Here is a 17,023-nt window from a genome sequence, read left to right as displayed (position 1 = left end):
GGCATTGTATATGTGCAGTGTGTGGGGGGGGGGGGGGGGGGGGGGGGGGGGGGGGTTGGGGTTGCACATAGCAAACCAGACAGCATCTCGCAGTAGCAGTAGATACATCTGTCTGGGGTACGACTCTTGACAAGTGGACCACCCTCTATCAAAACAAAACATATGACGGGATCCGATCACAGACAGCAGACATACCTGTATAAACACCTGTTCCCGCTACAATATATGTGTTCAAGAACATATTTTCCCATGACGACTCGCACGCACGCGCACACACACACACACACACAGGGCATGACACCCTCTTCTGTGTGATGTCTGAAATAATGAGTGGGACAGAAAGGGTTGCCACAGTGTAGCTATCAAAGGAACTTTCATTCCATCGGTATAACTTTGAACATCTCCCCATGCCATCGGTTAGGGTGCCTTCAGGTATTATGGGACACTTTTTGACTTCAGGTATTATGCGACACTTTAACTATAGAGGGTATATAGTTAAAGTCTGCCTGAATGAGTGAAAATGCCTGATGAGTGAAAATAAAAACGTTTGTGAGCCCTACCTGTGAAACTACAGGTAGGGCTCAGCAAAAAAAGGTTTCTTTTCACTCATCAGGCATGAAAATATACTACCTGAAGTCACCTATACAGTAGGAGGCCTAGGCTTGATCCACTCACAGTGAAATAAAATAGGCTACACCTCCTCGCCTCAAAGTATTCCCCGCATGTGAGACAAACGCTCAGTCACGATGTTCAACAAAGAACAAACCAGACTCCATATTCATATTGTTGATAAAGATCTTACCAAGTTCCCTTGCAAACCTTTCCCAGAATTTAGATATGAGGGTTCTCTCTCTCTCTCTTTTACACCTGATACTTGGGAGAGATCTTTTTGGGTCAATAAGATGTACAGAACGTTGAAACATTTGTTATTTTGCAACCACATGCCACAGCAAATTGAAACCATTCATCAATTCATCTGGAATAATAGCTGCTACGTCACTGCAATCACATGCAAAGACAGAATGTACAGTACTTTCTTCAATGTAGTAGTGTGGCTGCATACAGGACATTCAGAAAGATCATTATGGACAAAGATGCCTTTGGCCAAATACCAATCCACCCAGACTGGATGTAAAGTTGGCCCAAAAAACACTTTAACAAATAAACACTTGACCAGTGGACAAAGGGGAGACAATGTGATGTATACCCTGGATTGAAAATAGGCCTTTTTTTGTTTAATTTTCTTTATTTCTGTGTAAAAGTTCAAATGTATTGTTTCAAATGATCACAGTATTAAAGAATAGTTTTGGGCACTTTGTGAAAGCCACAATATCAATCTTTTAAATACATAAATACATACAATTGTTCTTATTTCACTGGGATTCCACTTCAGGTGAGAGAGTGAGTTGTGATTCCTCAACCTGGGAGACCGCTCTCAAACCCAACTCAGCCTGTGACTGATCAATTAACAGGGATTGATAATATATCCACATGTGACTGATCAATTAGCAGTGATTGATACTCTACATGTCCACATGTGACTGATCAATTAACAGTGATTGATATCTCCACATGTGACTGATCGATGAACAGTGATTGATATTTCCACGTCCAATATTTCCATCCCAGGCCCAGTGTCCAACCAAGGGAAACACCGACGGCTGTTTGCCAAGCGAAGAATCTCTCAGCCACAGGGAAGTCAAATTCCTGTAAGTTTTTTCCCGCTGTTCCTCTATTTCAAATATGTTAACTACAAAGGGAGGATCAGATCTCCTACAGCGCACAAATGCTTGGCAGGCGTTTCTGTGCAATAACGATGATCCACTATTCCATGCATGATCCAGACCCTTGGCTTTGATATTGACTGAACCCTCCCTCTGTCTCTCTCTTTGCAGCAGCATGCTATATACGGATACTGTAGGTCTGAGGCGAGAGTAGTAGTGTGGTACAGTGGTTCTCAAAGTGGGGTCCGGGGACCCCCCAAGGGTCCTAGATAAGGCTTCAGGGGGTCCCCAGCAAAAAGGGTAATCATTTAGTTTCACTAGCATTCCAACCATAAGTAACACAATGACACAATGGCCGTTTTGGTCATGGGCTTCATACACTTTCTGTAATACTGTATCGTGAAACATCTGAAAGTGTGACGACCCTCCCACTCTTGCAGGAGCCTGGTGTTGGGGTCATTAGGCTGATTAGGCTGGTGTTGGGGTCAAGAGATTCAAGATTCAAGATTTTTATTGTCACTCCGTAGTACAAGTATCACGTGTGAAATTCTTGTGCTGTGGACTCCGTTTACAACATAGTACAAATCTAACAGGGCATATGAGTGCAAAAACAACAAGAGACACAACAAGCAATAAGGCAGTATAGTGATAAGACAAGTCAGAGACAGTGGCATATTCACTGCACATAGGTGCACATGTCATGTGCATACTTTAGACGTGCTTAAACATTTTAAATTCGACGTATTTGACGTACAGGTGCAAATAGCATATACCTAATTAAACATACAATTAAACATTAGACATACATAATGGTAGCAGCTACAGTACGGTACAGTACAGCTACTACACTATTTGTGTATGTTAAGGAGTCTCGTGGCCTGCGGGAAGAAACTGTCCCTCAAGCGATTTGTGCGTGCTTTTGGGACCCTGTATCTCGTCCCTGAGGGTAACAGGGAGAACAGGCTGTTGTGGGGATGGTTTGTGTCTTTGATGATCTTCAGGGACCTCCTGAGGCACCGCTGGTTATACAGTTCCTGCAGTTCTGGCAGCTCACATCCTGTTACGTGCTGGGCCGCACGCCTCACTCTTCGTAGCGCCCTGCGGTCCATGGTGGTACAGTTCCCGTACCAGGTGGTGAAGCAGCCAGTCAGCAGGCTTTCAATGGTGCCTCTGTAGAAGTCCCTAAGGATTTCTGGCCTTTGCCCAAATTTCTTCAGGCGCCTGAGTCCGTGTAGTCGCTGTTGGGCCTTTTTGACAACAGTGGCGGTGTGGCCGGCCCAAGTCAGGTCCTGGTGGATGTTGACTCCCTACTTGAAGCTGTCCACCCTTTCCACCACTGTGCCGTTGATGGTGATTGCCCCCCCCCCCCCCCTCCTGTAGTCTACAATGATCTCCTTGGTCTTGGAGACGTTCAGAGAGAGGTGGTTGTCCTGGCACCATTGTTCCAGGGCCCCCACCTCCTCTCTGTAGCCCGTCTCGTCGCTCCTGGAGATCAGCCCCACGACTGCTGTGTCGTCTGCAAACTTCACGATGGTGTTCGAAGATTGAGTCGCCACGCAGTCGTGGGTGTAGAGGTCGTACCAGAAGGGGCTGGAGACGCACCCCTGGGGCGCTCCTATGCTGATGGTCAGTGGGGAGGAGGTGAGGTTGCCCACTCTCACCACCTGGCGGCGATCTGTCAGGAAATCCAGGATCCAGTCACACATTGCTGTGTTTAGTCCCAGATCCTTGAGCTTGCTTACCAGCCTGGAGGGTACTATGGTGTTGAATGCTGAGCTGTAGTCCACGAACAGCATTCTCACATAGGTGTCCTTCCCCTCCAGGTGGGAGAGGGCGGTGTTGAGCACGTGTGCTACTGCATCCGCTGCATCCGCTCATTAGGCTCATTAGGCTGGTGTTGGGGTCATCTGGGGTAGCCTGGGTAAACCCAGCCTCCACATGACCTGCTCTCAGGCTTACCCTGCTCTCAGTCACTACAGTGACTGAGAGCAGGTCTGAGAGCAGGTGACGTGGCGGCTGGGTTTACCCAGGCTACATCTGGGGCCCAGATGGACCCAATCAGCCTAATGACCCCAACACCAGGCTGAAGGCCTTCAGAACCTTCAGTCTCTCTCCATCCTCATTTTGTTGTGAGACGTTTCTTCAGATCTCTCTCTCCCCCTCTCCGTGTGTGTGTGTGTGTGTGTGTGTGTTGTGTGTGTGTGTGTGTGTGTGTGTGTGTGTGTGTGTGTGTGTGTGTGTGTGTGTGTGTGTGTGTGTTGTTTCAGAAACTGAAGCCGGGCTTGGCGGTGTCCCCGGCGCGCCGCTGTGTGCGTCTGAAGGAGTACTGCTCCTCTCACGTGCTGTGCTGCGACCCCTGCGCCTCCTGCCGCTGTCGACTCTTCAACACCATCTGCCACTGCTGGAGAATGGGCCCCAAGTGCTCAAAGAGGACTTAGATGGAGCACACACACGCGCACGCACACACGCGCACACGCACGCACACACACACGCACACTCACGCGCATGCACGTGCACGCGCACGCACACACACACACACACACACACACACACATTCACAGACACATGGGTGCCTCTGCTAATACAGGGATCTGTCATGTTCTCCCCGTGCCTCCCGGGGGTTTCCTTCATATAGGAACCCCCTTCACAAAAACATGCAATATCCTGGTTGCTAATGTGGTTCCTCCTCTGGTCGTTAAGGGCGCCTGGTCAGAGGGAGGGGAACTGGTTGGAATAGCATGAACCTCCCACGTGCTATGTCCTACCGGTGAAGCTTCCTCTGTCAGGTGAAAAGAAGTGGCTGGCTGACTGCCCATGTCTCGGAGGAAGCATGGAGCCAGTCTCGGCTCTCCCCAGATCGGCAGAGGATGGAGTAGCAACCAGGATTGAGAAATCAAGTGAGCACTAATGGGGGATAAAATGGGATAAAAAAATCGGGTGGGGGGAAAAAAATAAAAAAAAATACAGGGATCTGCCACACAGATCCAGTACAGAGTCAGACAATGGCTGGGTTTCCCAAAAGCTTCTTAGCGCTAAGAAGCTTCTTTAACCCTTCTTAAGGCCCCCGTAAGAAGCCAACGAAGCCAACGTGTTTCCCGATTGCTTCTTAGCCTAAAATTATCTTCCGTTAAGAAGGCTGCGTTTCCCAAAAGCTTCTTAGCGCTAAGAAGCTTCTTTGACCCTTCTTAAGGCTCCCGTAAGAAGCCAACGTGTTTCCCGATTGCTTCTTAGCCTAAAATTATCTTCCGTTAAGAAGGCTGCGTTTCCCAAAAGCTTCTTAGCGCTAAGATGATCTTTCGTTAAGAAGGTTTTGTAAGAAGGGTCTGGGGCATTCTTAACACCTTCTTAATAACGAAACACTGGCAGATCCAGCCGCATCATGCAAAAGGAGATACTTGTGTCCACTGTTCCTCTTGTGTTTTTCCCTTTTTCCTTTCTTTCATGCACCCTTTAGTGTTTAAAATTGGGGAACACTTGAAAATCTCCCCTGTATGTATGGTTACTTGTGTTTTAAATGTTTTACCGTAGGCTATATTCCTCTAATCAGAATGGATTCCTTTTATAATAAGAATCTTGTGGATTTATATAGCACCTTTCACAGAACCCAAGGTTGCTTAAATTCTGTAGTGTTTCTCGCAATTTTGTTGTATGCTGTGTATATAAAGCAATTTGAACTGCATGTTTGAACTTAATGTTTAATAGAAGAAGTTCTTGTTTAACATGACCACGATTAGGTTATTCTACAACAGTGTTTCTCAAGCACTGGGTCGTGGCCCACTGGTGGCCTCAGAGTGCCATCTAGTGGGTCGCAGAGGACCTCTCACATCGAGATGGTGGACAGCTCCAGTTAAGATGCTTCTTAAAAGCCTTCCTTTTTTTTCTCTCTTCTGTTAAGAAGGCGTTTGGGAAACACTTCTTTGGAGCCTTCTTAACTCCTTAAGAAGCTTCTTAACTCTTAAGAAGCTTCTTTGTTGGGAAACTCAGCCAATATTAGTATGTTGAAAAGAAAGTACAAAATATTTGGAATACTGGCTCTTCCCATGAAATAGATTTATCAGGTGAAATGTGAAGCTTCTCAACCCCTTGTGGATTCCACTATTAAATCTACTTATGTTGTCAAGGGGGTCACATGTGATATATTCAACTGATTGAACCTTGGGTTGGGTAGCTTCCTGGACATGATATAACACACTTCTGTCACATAAATGAACACAAACAAAGCAGAGATTGGCAATATTAAAACTAGTCATGCTGCTGGATTGTGCTTAAATAAACCACTTTCTATATTATTAAATCTTTCAGTTTGAGCAAGTGTAACATCGTAAACCGGTTGGAGGAAATGTCGATGGAATGAGGAAAATATTATTTTTACCAATATTTGTAAATAGGCGAAAAAAGGTTGGGGACGAGACTTTGACAAGTCAAAAGTTTTTCTCCTTGTTTTTTCCTCTTTAATAATCTTTAATATTTTTTAGTTAGCAGCATTACAATGCATATGACAATCATCATAACATACATTAATTGACATTGCAATTGACTCTTTTTTCCCTTGGTTATTCACCTTATTCAGAAGAGACCGTCTGGCTTGAGAGACTAACAGGAAGTGTAAATACAATCAGAGGTTCCGATTGTATTTTCACTTCCTGTGACTCATAAACCTAGTCTGACACATAATGTGAGTTAAACTAGGTTTGGCCAGGTGAGTCAGACTAGTTTGAGCAGGTAAAACAGTCGGCGTTTTGAACAGGAAGTCACGATACAATGGGTCAAGTGGGCGGGGCTGCATAAGGTGAATAGCATGACCAGAAAGCTACAAGCCAAGGTACCGCCAAAGTTCACCATCACTTTAAGTCTTCAGTCAACTGAGGCCTGGCTATGTGCAAAAACAAAGTGGTGTAATTGAATATTAGGAAGATCTTCCACATACTGTATAAGCTCAATCATGACATAGCGGTCATTAAAGAAATGTTTACAAGATATCAAACAACCCAACACATGTCATGAATGACATGTTATTTAATGTATGTAGACAATCACGTGTACAGTGTGCATTATTGTGCCGATTGCGCCTTCACCTTGGGTTATTTCCTACGTGTTTGTATTCCTGTTGCTTTTGAATATCTTCACCATTTCTGCTCTCAAGCGAGGTTGACCTTGGGGGGGGACACCAAATACCTGGATTTGTTTTGGAACATACATTTTACAAATTAAAGAAAACATACCAGATTTGGTTTGTCAAGAGTTATAAAACAACTTTCCTTTTTTTCCTATGCAAATCAAGTCTTGGAGTAAACTAAAGATTGTGGTTATTTTCGCTATTGATCAAATACCTTGTAGCCTATATTATCTTCCTTTAATTGTTCTCTCCCTCAATAAAATAATTTTTTGTTTTCTTTTTTAAATGAGAATTTCCCTTAGGCAGGGCTGTGGGTCTCAAATATGGAATTAATGTGTGCTTCATGGAAAAAGAAACCAAAAGTTAATTCAAGAAATATAGACATGGCATCAATGGATCGCAGAGATATCATCCAAAAAGGCTATTTTGAAATTGTTTGCCGACAGTTATCTTGTGGATAAAGGGGTATAAACTGGTATTAGGACCAGGATGAGGATGCTGAAAGCAGAGCTAATAAGCAGTATAATATACTGGACACTAATATCACCAAACGTAGCCTACAAGACACGTATTGCATTTGGGGTGACTCCCTTCCCTCTTGTGCCTTTGAAGGTGAAGTGACATTGTGTATACATTGTGTCTGGGGGTGAGGTAAGATGGTTTTAACCAGGCTAAGTATGTGTGTGTGTGTGTGTGTGTGGGGGGGGGGGGGGGGATGGGGGCGCGTTCCTTTATTTTATTTTCTTGTATTGCTTTTGGTTTCTTTTTTATTTTTGTGGTTGAATCTCTTTTGCAGTTGATGTCTTGTTTTTGTTGTATGTAATTACTTAATTTATACCTTTGGTAGCCTACATTGCTATATTTTTACAAATTGCATGGTATGGGAGATGAATACAGCCACTTATTTGTGTAGCCCAGCCCAAATGCTAGGACAAGCAAACGAGATTCCCCCAGGTAAATTAGACCTTGTATATCAAGTGATAAGTGATATACAGTGATATACAGTGACAGCCTGTCACTCTTGAGTTAATGTTGACCCATGTGGTGCGACTGTGGAATTTATTGCTGTCAAAGAGGAAGGGAAAATAAGCGCATGAGTGGTAGTCATTTTCCCATCATGGATGGGAAAATGCAGAAGTTGAAGCAGACAAAGGCACACATTAAATCCCAAGTCTTGTTGTAGCTCGTTTCAACATGATGGCGTGTCCAGAGCTTGGTTTCAATGTGGATCATGGCTACCTGGAGGGGCTGGTTCGAGGAATGAAGGCTGGGATTCTGACTCGCACTGACTATCATAATCTGGCCCAGTGTGACACACTTGAGGGTAAGAATTTACGTCATATAATGTCATTTAATCATGATTTCTTGTTTTGCAAATGAGTGTCTCTCTGTGACAGGGATGAGCTTATCTGTCAATGTCACAATCCGATTTGTCATGAGCCCATCAAAAAGAACGGCACGGCGGCTCAGTGGTTAGCACTGTTGCCTCACAGCAAGAAAGTCCCGGGTTCAAACCCCCGTCTGTCCCAGGTCCAAACCCCGGTCTGTCCCAGGTCCTTTCTGTGAGGAGTTTGCATGTTCTCCCCGTGTTCGTGTGGGTTTCCTCCCACTGCTCCTAGTTCTAGGAAGGTTCCTAGTAGAGGATGGGTCAAATGCAGAGGATGAATTTCCCCATGGGGACAAATAAAGGATAACTTAACTTAATGTAATCTTAAAAGAAGAGAGAGAAGAAGATATCCATCATGTTTCTTGTCCCACTCCCTCACAGCAGCAGCAGCAGCAGCATCATTCATCACTAAGAAATGCTGCTGCCATTATAAACACTGTGGCAAGGCAAGTGCTTCTTGGATGCTTCTTGCTGCAGGGAACTCCCAATTCACAAAAAGGACAGACTTGGGGGGGGGGGGGGGGGGGTCTAAACTAACAGTAAATGGAATAAATGCAAAACCACACACCATAAGCCAGGTGTGTGTGTGTGTGTGTGTGTGTGTGTGTGTGTGTGTGTGTGTGTGTGTGTGTGTGTGTGTGTGTATTTTGCTCGTCAACATCAGCTGTTGAGTTATGTCAATTTTTTGTCAACAGCCAGAAATAGCCATGTCTCACTGTGCAAAATATAACTCACCCCCTGGCCCCTGCTGATTTCTGGAGACTGCAGCAGATCATTCACATTTGACTCAGCATGGACAGAGACCTGGGCCACACACAGCAGCAGGCACCTGAATGCACTAGAGGCACATCTTCAGAGATGCCTCAGAGATCACCTGGGATTGGGAAGATAGACGTACCATCAGCTCAGATGGGCTGGCCATGTCATCCGTATGCCTGACAAGTCCTATACTCCCAGTTGCTCATAGGGAAAGGTGCCCGGGGGGGGGGGGTCAAAAGAAAAGGTATAAGAACAACATTAAAACGAACATCAAAAAGTGCCACATAGACCTTAACACCTGGTAGATAACAGCTACCAAACAGGGTGTCCTGGAGAAAACTTGTCTGTGATGGTGCTGTATTAACCACGACCTCCACCGTGCTGCAGCTGACAAGCGCAGACTGAGAAAGGAGAGAGGCTCCCCCACCAAAAAGGCCCAAACCAAACCCACAACCACCACCGATCACCCCTGCCCAAAATATGTGGCTCCAGGATCAGCCTTTTCACGCACCTGAAGACCCACAAGGACCAAGAAGGAGGACAGTCTTACTTGACACCGAGTGACCGCCGATGATGATGGTGGTGGTGGTGGTGGTGGTGTGTGTGTGTGTGTGTGTGTGTGTGCGTGCATGTGCGTGTGTGTATACTTGTTGGTCATCGCCAGCTGTTCCTCACAGTGGTAGCAAAGTTATGTCAATTCTTTGTCGACAGCTAGAAATAGCCACGTGTCACTGTACAAAATATAACTCACCCCCTACTGATTTCTGGGGACTGCAGCAGATCATTCACATTTGACTCAGCATGGAGGTTGCTGCAGCAGTTAGTGAAGGAGAAGAGGAGCAGAGTACAAACGCCTTGAGCAATGTCCCCCTCTCTTCTCTCTCTCCTCTCCTCTGTACAGACATGAAGCTTCACCTGCAGAGCACAGACTATGGCAATCTGCTGGCCTCGGCCGGTGAGGACCTGACTGTGTCCCTGGTGGACAGCAAGCTGAGGGAAAAGCTTGTCGCCGAGTTCAGCTGCCTGCGCTCCGGCGCCCTGCCACCCCTCTCCACCTTCCTTGACTATATCACGTACGTTATGGCATCATAATAACCTCCCTCTGGACTTATCGATTTACCACTTCATATCATTAAGTTCAACAATGATACTTTTCCTACAGTATAACTTGTACACAGTAGTGACTCCATCCCCAAACTGTAGTAGACTATAGGTTCACCTTGAGGCCCACAGCAGACATCTGAGAGGCTCTTGGAATCATTCCAGAGTCCACATTTATATGTTGACTTCAATTAACTACAGTATTTTGGATTCAACCGGTTCAGGTTAAAAAGTCCATAGTTGCTGTAATTCATCTGGTCTGTTTTGAAAAGGCTTTGGAGAAACCTGACCTGGCTTTGAATCCTGAGAAACAGGTTAATCCGAAAATGAATTGATTTTATGTGTCCTACTTCCTAAGCACAGCACGTACATGTAGTAGTAGTACAGGCTATAAAATGGCAGTCAGTGAAAACATCTGGGGGTTTATGACTTGCCAAAATGTACTGGAAAGCACTCTGAAGTTTTTCAAAATTGATGTCATATGTGAAGAAAAATGCACTCTTCTAAGGGCGCGTGTCCACATAGCACCCCCCCCCCCCCCCGCCCCCATGAGTGCCAACATCTTTTTTCAATTGTTCCCAATTATTCTAATGCCCCCAACATAAAGAAAGGCACATTCTGTTCTCTTGTGTTCCCTCGTCATATATAGCTACAGCTACATGATTGACAATGTGGTGATGCTGATCACCGGGGCGCTGAAGCAAAGGGATGTGGCAGAGCTGCTCCCACGGTGCCACCTGCTAGGTGCCTTCGAGCAGATGGCAGCGGTGGGCATCGCCCGCACACCCACCGAACTCTACTCAGCCATCCTGGTGGACACGCCGCTAGGTAACCGAACTGCTTCTGGACCCTGCCTTTGTGGACACTCTGATGTAGAAATGCTAATGCTCTTTCAGTGCTTTGCTTGAAAGAATGTTGATGGCAGTGTGTGTACTGTGAAGTAGTGTAAACAGCACTGTAGTGGATTTGGGTCCACTGAGGCAAATGGGGTGGTAATAATAATAATAATAATTCATTTATTTTATATAGCGCTTTCCAAGGACCGAAAGACGCTTACAGTGCGAGTACAACAGAAAACAAGATAACGAGCAACAGGCAACAGATATAAATAACAATTAACAACAAGGTAGCAATTAACAGATCAATCTGGGAAATATGGAAACAGAGGGGAGGGAGGGAAGGAGTGGGAGGGACAGGGGTCAGACAGAAAGAGGGAGGGGAAGGGGGAGGTTGGAGGAGGTGGTTACGGGTAAGGGAGGTTGTAAGCTTGGGAGAATAGGTAGGTTTTGAGCTGGGATTTAAAAGTGGGGAGTGAAGGTGAGTCTCTGACAGTCTGGGGAAGGGAGTTCCAAAGTCGGGCTGCAGCTCTTGAGAATGCTCGATCTCCAAAGCTCTTAAGTTTGGATGGTGGGATGGTGAGAGGAACAGTGGACAAGGATCGGAGGGTTCGGTTAGGGCGGTGGGGAAGAAGGTGGTCAGTCAGGTAAGGGGGGGCCAGGCTATGGAGGGCTTTGAAGAGGTGTTTATAAGGGGGTGTTTTTTTTTAAGATTATTTTGGGGCATAGTTCAGCACAATATTGCACTGTTGTTGTTGTTGTTGTTGTTGTTGTTTTTATTGGTAACAATTGTTATTGTGTGCTGCTGGCTATAGTTTTGCACTTTATAGTGTTGCACTTTACATTCTAATGGCTTTTGCTGCTGTTGCTATTGTTAGTTGTTTTTGGTAAGTATTGTTGCTGTTCTTATCTTTTAGTGTGTGTATTGGATTTATCTTTGTGTTTATTTTTAGAACTGTTTTTATGTCTTCCTTGTGAGAGCTGCTGTAACGAGTAAATGTCCCCACTGTGGGATTAATAAAGGCAATCAATCAATCAATCAATCAATCAATCAATCAATCAATTGATAGTAACATCATACCCTGTGTATTGATATAAGCCACTCAAGCTCTACTATGCAAGCAATACTGATGAAATTCTTTGAGTCTATCTCTTCAACAGTGGGGTAAACTAGAGATATGATCAAATGGCCCACTGTCATGTTTGTGTCACAGCTCCGTTTTTCCAGGATGCTGTATCTGAGTCCAACCTGGACGAGATGGGAGCTGAAATCCTGAGAAATAAACTGTACAAGGTGACTATAAGGCACCCACATTACCACTATAGTATAGTCATGTCATAGACATGTCATGTAATGGTATTCACACCACCTGATGGGTATAGTGACTATACCCATGAGGTGGTGCGAATACCATTACATGACATGTCTCTCTTCGTGTGTACATATACATCTTATAAATTACATACTTAAGTATACTGTAAACTTTAAGTTTACTAATGTGTTGTGCACGTATGTCTGTATAACTACCAAAAAGGTCTAAAATGGGCGGGACTGACATACAGTGAGCACACATTTTAAAATGTTGCCGTGAAAGTTATTGCCTTTGGTTGCAGTCAGTGCTATAATAACCGATGTTGAAGTAGTAGAGGGCGGGTAATGTCTTTTTCTTTGTTTCTTTTTTTCTCAAGGCTTATTTAGAGTCTTTCCACTCATTCTGCAAGAAAATTGGTGGCGCCACAAAGGATACTATGTGTCCTGTCCTGGAGGTACTGCACTCATTTCCTCTGTGTTGGCTGGTTACATTAAAGGATAAGTTCATTCAAAAATGAAAATTCTGCCATTATCAATTCACCCCATGCCGAAAACATTCATATTATGTCCAGGGAAACAGAGTTACAGAATTCTTCTAAACAGTTGCAGTGAATGGTGACCAACTTAAAAAAAAAAAAAAACTACTGTACTACTTGTCTGGCGTAACCCAAGTCTCAACATATTGTATGTGTGGGTGGAGAATCTGGAGACGATGCGCCATAGGTGCACCTTTTTGGGGGGCTGTGACCAAAGGACGTCACTTGACGATTGTGGGGCATGACATGACATCATCAGTTCTTATGACATCATCAGCAAGTGTTTTGCTGTGAAACTCCATGACGGTTTTGTGCACAAAAAAAAGCTATAACCGTCCTTCCATCAGCATGGGGGTGAGTACCGGTAGATAATATGAGAATTTTCATTTTTGGGTGAACACAAGTTCACCCAAAAATGAAAATTCTGTCATACCTTTAAGGCCATATGATGAATTGATTTCTTCACTTTTCATAGGATTTTCTGCTGCAAATGGACTTCAGCCCAGTCAGTCTTATGTCAGTATTACCTCCGTGTGTGTGTGTGTGTGTGTGTGTGTGTGTGTGTGCTGCAGTTTGAAGCGGACAGGCGGGCCTTCATCATTACCGTGAACTCCTTTGGGACAGATCTCACTGGTGCAGATCGGAGCACACTGTACCCGTCCTGTGGCAAACTTCACCCCGAGGGACTGCGGCTGCTGGCCCAGGCAGAGGACCATGAGCAGGTCAAAGCTGTGGCCGACTGCTACCCGGTAAGTCTGGACTCAGCTGTGAGGAACCAATTATGCCGTGTCGTTACAAACTCAGAGAGATGATTAACATTTAGGTGAGACGTGTGGTAACTTTAATCTAAACCTGCCCTCCAGGACTATAAAATAATTTTCGACGAGCCTGAGCCAGGATCAACTTCCAGGACTCTGGAGGACAGATTCTTTGAACAAGAGGTAAAGTAACTTTGTTGTCCCTCAATAAGAGTGTAGTGTCCCATGTACAGCTGTAGCTTATAGAGAGGTATTTGCCAAATGCAGGACCATGTCCATAAAGATCATCATCCACTCGCCATTGAGAAATGTATTTCAAGTTATTTCTTTTTAGTTTCATAATGCCAGTAAAAACATTTAGATCAAACGTAGGCCTGCACGATATGAGGAAAATCTGCGATGTGCGATAACATTGTTCAATATCGCGATGACGATACGACTTGCGATAAATAAACAGATATTAAAGTATGCATATTAGCTAAGCTCTTTCTGCTTTAATAATGCTAACATAGACCCCAAACGTATGTCCACTGAATAAAGAAATTAAATACACACTGACTCTAGCTGAAACTACACCCAGCGTGTTTGGGCTTTGGCAGAGGGACGGAGCGCACTGTTGCAAGGGAAAGGTGTATGCTGGATTTACAACACAAGACAAAATGATCAGATGCTGAGTGGGAATGCATGATGCATGTAAACTTTTGTTATTCATTGCGTTTCAGGCAGTCTTTGTGATGCGTTTATTGCGCATGTTCATATTGCGATGACGATGATAATACGATTAATTGTGCAGCCCTAATCAAACGGCACGTTTCACGTCTGCTTTGTCCACTCACCAGCGTATAGTAATGCAAAAGAAGGGTGGTTTGCTCCAGTTCTTCCCGGCATTATGCAAATTTTAAAAGTATTACATTTTACCAGTCAGCTTATGGGTAGATAGTTTTCTGCAATATGTCTGTCTTTCTGCCTGCAGCATGTGTCCCTTAATCTCTCTTGTCTTCTCTTGTACAGGTGAAGCTCAACACACTTGCATTCATGCAGCAGTTCCACTTTGGAGTATTTTACTCTCACGTCAAACTGAAGGAGCAGGAGAATCGTAACATTGTCTGGATTGCTGAGTGTGTCACACAGAGACACAAGTCCAAGATAGACATGTACATACCCATCCTCTAGAGCAGTGATACTCAACCCTTTTCATATCTAATCTAATCTGCTCTTATTTATATATCCCTTTATTACAAGCATGTCTCCCAGGGCTTTCTTTACATAGCATCATATACATGTCATATACATACTACCTACATCAAATAAACATACTATATACACACACATTCTATTCTGTGTCATATACATACTTCATATTCATCATTAACTACATTATACAAACACACACACACACACACGAGAGTACTAGGTTATATACTTTATAGCCTACTACACACAAACACACTTGTGTCTTAGGTCTTGGTTTCACTTTCACGTGACTTATTAGCCGTGTTCGGAACGGTTCTCTCACTCACTATTCGTAGTGTTGTAGTGAACTACCGTATATAGAGAACGAGCAAATGAATTTTGGACACTACCTCACTCTTCTCCATGGGCAAACACATCCGCATTCCATTGTGGTATATGGGAGAAAATTGCAGTGGATTGTGGGTATTTTATAGTGGACTATATAATGAATCAAATTAAGAGAATTTGGACACTAGTAACAAATGGGCCAAATGGTAAACAACACACTACATAGTCACTATTTCTGTAACAGGGAACGCATTTGAACAGGGCTATTGTTTCCATTTTGACTAAAACATTTACCACAGACAGCAATTACATGTTTACTCCCCTGTGTGGATTATCATGTGTCTCTTCAAGTCTCCTTTACGACCAAACCATTTCCCACAGAATGGGCAATTAAATTGTTTCTCGCCTGTGTGGACTATCATATGTCCCTTCAAGTGTGCTTTTTGACTAAAACGTTTACCACAGACTGAGCAATTAAATGGTTTCTCACCTGTGTGGATTATCATGTGTGTCTTCAAGTTTATTTTATGACCAAAACCTTTACCACAGACTGAGCAATTAAATGATTTCTCACCTGTGTGGACTATCATGTGTGTCTTCAAGTATGGTTTTTTACCAAATCTTTTACCACAAACTGAGCAAGTAAAGTGTTTCTTCCCAATAACTTCACTGTGTGAGTCTAAACCTGACCGAGGTTCACTAGTTTCCATCCATTCATCATCATAGTCTTCAATCTCAAGTTCAGCAGAATCTGAAGTCTTGTCATCACTAGTTGGTTGTAAATGACTAGCTGTGTGCATGTGTGGTGTGTCGTCTGTGACGAAATAAAGACAGGGGGATTGTCTGTCCGGATATAATTTCCGGGCTAGTTCTGATACTCCACAGTCCTCTCCATCAGCTTCTGTTTCCGTCTGTTCAGTTGAGCTACTGGCTAGAGGCTCTGCCTCTCTGTTCTCCTCAGTTTGGCTTTGATGAAGCTGTGAGGACTGAGGTTTCTCTTCCATATATTCACTCTTCACAGGATCAGGAGTGGATGGGAACTTGGTGATATAACCCTCCTCCAGTCCTTGAAGCTGCTCTCCCTCCTGTCTGGTCCAGAGTGCCTCCTGTTCCTCTTTAATGTGTGGGGGCTCTGGGTCCTCCTGAAGCTGCTCCCCCTCCTGACTGGTCCAGAGTTCCTCCTGTTCCTCCTTCATGTGTGGAGGCTCTGGGTCCTCCTGGTCCTCCAGACTGGGGCTCCACTCTTGCTGCTCAGCTGGAACCTCTTCTTTAATAACCAATAGCTGCTGGAGTTCTGGAGGCAAGGCTGCTCTGTGTAACCACACAGCATCCAGCAACTTTTGTAGTCGGTCGATCTCTTCCTCTTTTGAACGAGTAGCTTCCTCCTCGTATTCGGCTATCGTTCTTTCAAACAGCCCAAATATCTCTTCAACAGCCGCAGTTAAGCGCTGCTTCACCACAGCGGTCAGCTTCTGGACTTCAACGCTAGACATGTTCACACAGCGACAGCAACTTTTCCTCCAGAACGAATAGCTACTGACAAACTTTGTTTTAACCTTCAGAGCTCCAATATCTTCAACAGCTAACCGCTAACGTTAGCTAGCTTCACAGCTAACAATCCATCTGAGTCCAGATAGAGGAGCTTCTTCTTCCTCCTCTCAAGAGTTAACGGAGCCAGCTGGTTCCAATATATATCACCCGTACATACGAGTCTTCTGACTTTTTGTAAATTACATTTATGAAAGGATATAGCCGTGAAATAACCCTACTGCTATTCCGTTCAAGAACGTCTACTTAGACCGGCCGCCATCTTGCGCGAAGGTTCTTCTCGCCCTCTTCCGGGTTCGGCAGAAATACAGACAGGGCCAGAATCCCTCTGGCCCTGTCTGTATTTCTGCCGAAATAAATGAAAATGAAAACATTAAAGAGCATAAACCAACAGTCTTTGCAGCTTTGCTATTTTTTTTTAGTAA

At 44.4% G+C, this 17,023-nt stretch overlaps 2 protein-coding genes across 2 annotated transcripts in view; both read left to right on the top strand.

Moving 5' to 3' along the window:
• LOC310796758 (uncharacterized protein) overlaps positions 1-4,162 on the top strand; it is a gene marked incomplete at its 3' end in the record, with an annotated part of 5,968 nt that extends 1,806 nt beyond the window's left edge. The window contains exons 3-4 of the mRNA XM_083658994.1: positions 1,636-1,709; positions 3,992-4,162. Coding sequence (XP_083515120.1) covers positions 1,636-1,709; positions 3,992-4,162 — 245 coding nt within the window. The remainder of the gene's footprint in view (positions 1-1,635; positions 1,710-3,991) is intronic.
• Positions 4,163-8,034: 3,872 nt separating this feature from the next.
• On the top strand, positions 8,035-14,712 carry LOC310796638 (V-type proton ATPase subunit d 1-like; the record flags this gene model as incomplete). Its single annotated transcript, XM_083658868.1, has 8 exons — positions 8,035-8,164; positions 9,888-10,059; positions 10,737-10,915; positions 12,138-12,217; positions 12,613-12,690; positions 13,344-13,520; positions 13,635-13,712; positions 14,541-14,712. The coding sequence occupies 8 exons, from the start codon at positions 8,035-8,037 to the stop codon at positions 14,700-14,702; spliced, it is 1,056 nt and encodes a 351-aa protein (XP_083514994.1). The 3' UTR covers positions 14,703-14,712.
• Positions 14,713-17,023: the final 2,311 nt, after the last annotated feature.

Source organism: Poromitra crassiceps (genome assembly GCF_964638095.1).
Source record: "Poromitra crassiceps genome assembly, chromosome: 23".
NCBI classification, from domain to species: domain Eukaryota; kingdom Metazoa; phylum Chordata; class Actinopteri; order Beryciformes; family Melamphaidae; genus Poromitra; species Poromitra crassiceps.
This window is presented reverse-complemented; position numbering and strand designations above follow the sequence as displayed.